The sequence below is a fragment of the Wyeomyia smithii genome, chromosome 2, assembly GCF_029784165.1.
Source record: "Wyeomyia smithii strain HCP4-BCI-WySm-NY-G18 chromosome 2, ASM2978416v1, whole genome shotgun sequence".
Lineage (NCBI taxonomy): Eukaryota > Metazoa > Arthropoda > Insecta > Diptera > Culicidae > Wyeomyia > Wyeomyia smithii.
The window spans coordinates 137,343,418-137,346,674 of record NC_073695.1 but is presented as its reverse complement, the minus strand read 5'-3'; the positions used below and the strand labels follow the sequence as shown (position 1 = coordinate 137,346,674).

The window sequence follows — 3,257 nt, the reverse complement described above, 5'->3', positions numbered from 1 at the left end:
TATATATATATATATATATATATATATATATATATATATATATATATATATATATATATATATATATATATATGCAGATATATATAATATAAAGTAACATATAATTCCTTTTTTCAGTTACGTGACGAGCTACATCATTGAAAGGACAACTGCTAAATCTTTCGAGATTCTATACGAAGCTGGAAGAAACGGACGACTTGGATTAGACTGTCGACAATTGTATTTAGAATGCAATGAAGTTTAAGCAGTCAGCATTTCTGTTGAATGTGTGCTCTTGTAGTGAAAAATATTTCAAACAGGCTGGTAGTAAACCATACACTAGATAACGTTACCTTGCTTAGCTGAAATTATAGACTACAGAAAGCATGGTTTGGATGTCATCCAGCATGGTGGGAAGACCATCATGAAAGCAATCTAGAAATCATTAGTTTGTTCAACACTAATTTTTATGTGCTCAAACATTGCTTGAATAACCAAGTCTGAAAAAATATTCGACTGCACAAACTATTATGGTTTGAAGGTGTCGAAATTGATTTTAATAATACGAGCTACGTATTGTATAATTATCGTCACACAAGAATATAATAAAAAATTTGATTGAATGCGGCTGTTGACGTTTGCATAGTCGATGTAACTACTAACAATAATTTTAACTAAATAATCTCAGAGTTAAAAAACGTACTTAAAGGAGGCTTTTCGATAAGTTAATTGTTTTCATTCCATTCAAAAATAAAAAGAACTGTATCCTAAACACGGCCGCACCTAAAACTAGACTACTGTCTGCCGGGGTGAGATTATGTCAGAAAAGCATACATTTTTGTTCCTTAGCTTGTAATGCTCACATTTAAGCAATGAATTCGATCTAAATCACGTCAACACACACTTAAATGTTTAGTTAACAACTGCCGCAAATATGGTTAAGTTACAATAAACTAAAAATACATGAACATTGGCTCAATCTCGTGCCTTCTATGGGGTGACATTATGCCGAAAACAAAAAATTGTGTTTAATATCTGGAACAGTAATGTATCTACGAATAATACACATGAATAACATTATAAAATAGTACGTATAGGGCCGACCAAAAACTACGTGGACTATTGGGGTGCTGGAGGGGGCCAACAAGAAATTACGTTTCATACAAATTATAAAAAATTTATGACCGGATCAATTTGAAGGATAGGGAAACATTTAAAATAACCAGTAATGATAACATGGTTTACCGACAGCCTCTATACACAGTGGCGTCTCCAGTTTTCTCAGAAAGGGAAACAATTAGGACGTGAAGCCTCAGAAGACCTTTCTTTTCAATTATTATTTGTCTTTCTCCGTTGTATACTCCATTGAAGATACCCATTACCTTCCTTCCTTTCTTTGGAAGTCATCAGTTGAGATAGGATTGGGGTACCATGTCACATTCCATAATTAATATGAGTCATTGTAATTTTCCATCTGGAAATTCTTAGCCTACAGTTCTCCGGCTTTTCGTCATTATCAATTTAAATAATACCATAGCTAGAAAACCTACCCTATGAAAACAATACGAGTGTATTGGTGTACACTGATATAATTTTGATGTCAATGTGAATTTCGCACACCGCACCGATTTCAAGTTTGGAACAATCTCACCTCAAAAGAGCTCAAAAAGTGTATAGTTAAGAGAAACGTTATGTTCTGAATCAAGACAGGTCCAATACATCATATTTCCTCAATACATTGGAGACGACATCCTAAAGTACCATCTGAGCAGTAGGTTGATGGGATTTCTTGATCGGGTTGGTTTGCATTGGACAGTTTTTAATGAAATTATTTGTGCGTATTTTCCACCCTGCAGGCACTCTAAAACATTATTTAAGTGAAACAATTTACTAATATTATCTATATTTCATTACAAAATGTGAATACATATGTCGTGTTTCTTATAGCTAATACTATATTATATTTTGGGGAATCTTAAGTAATTTTACATATAAACATTTCCCATTATGGCTCAATCTCACCCCCGTGGCTTAATATCACCTCGGCAGACGGTGTTATTCTCGTTACTACAGTGAATACGAAAATTTATTTGAATTGTGAATTAAATAAATTAAAATTATTTGTTTTTTAAAAGTTCATACAGTGTTGTCTTCCCGGAAAAAGTCCCATGCAAATTTTAGTGATATCGGACTTCATACTGTGGACTTTCGAAGCGGTCAAAGTTGAAATAAAATTTCCTCACCTTACCCAAGTGTAGTATTCCGATGTAACCATTTCAAACTTTACAAACAATGTTGATTGGTTTTATTTGTTTGGTTTTCAATTTTCAACTCAAAGGACCACCTAAATGGAATATGAAGGAATCGTTCTAATGCAAAATCACGTTAACAGTGTCCTATGAAGATACCAAACATGATTTCATATCAATGACTTCAATATCCCATTCGAATTCTCAATATTTTGTTATTTTGATATGTTTGTTATTTCCGATAAAAATAATATTGTTTTGCTTTGCTCTATATTTTCGATAATAAATGGCCCTTAATGCACGAAGCATACCCTAATATGATAGAAAATGTTCACAATCATGGATTGTTTTTGTTTTTTGATTTTTCGTTCCGAGGCACCACCCTGATGGTAAACAAGCTTAATATCACATAGCATATGTAAGTAATCAAACATAATAGAATGAAAACAAAAAAAGTTATATTATTTTGAAAAAACGTTTTTTATGTGTTGTTTTTTTTTTCGAAGGATTATACTATTATCTGCTACTTTGACGAAGACACTACATAAAAACAACAGTCGTGAGTTAACATGAAGAACTGATATCATAAATAAAATTTTTCATCGAATATTTATTGAATTTCGGTTCGGTCACCGAAATCCAATTAAAACTCTACAAAATAAGCCACATAGTGATTAGAGCCCGACAATATTTAATTACCTTTTTTATTAAAATAAAGAAAAACTTTAGAGCAATGGTCTAATATCGGCCATTTTTTATTTGAATGAAATTTTGCACACGTGTTTGGCTGAGCATTTTCCACAGATGGAGAGATTTTTTAGACCCATGAGATTTTTTCTAAAAGGGCTTATGCATTTTGGCATTGGTTTTATTCAAAACATTGTAGCTGAAATACCCTTAGTTGCATAAAAAACTGTCTGAGAATGAGTTGTAGGGAATTGATAATGTCTCATAAAAAAATACACTGTGAAAAATTTTTTTTTGACTAAAAAAAATGAAAATAAACACTAAATTTTAATTCTAAAAAAG

General features: G+C 31.9%; 1 protein-coding gene across 2 annotated transcripts in view; it reads left to right on the top strand.

Moving 5' to 3' along the window:
• The window catches only part of LOC129722601 (uncharacterized), a 220,384-nt gene extending 218,268 nt beyond the window's left edge, over positions 1-2,116 (top strand). For both annotated transcript variants that reach the window (XM_055676191.1, XM_055676190.1), the window contains one exon: positions 118-2,116. In XM_055676191.1, coding sequence (XP_055532166.1) covers positions 118-244 — 127 coding nt within the window. In that variant the 3' untranslated portion in view covers positions 245-2,116. The remainder of the gene's footprint in view (positions 1-117) is intronic.
• Positions 2,117-3,257: the final 1,141 nt, after the last annotated feature.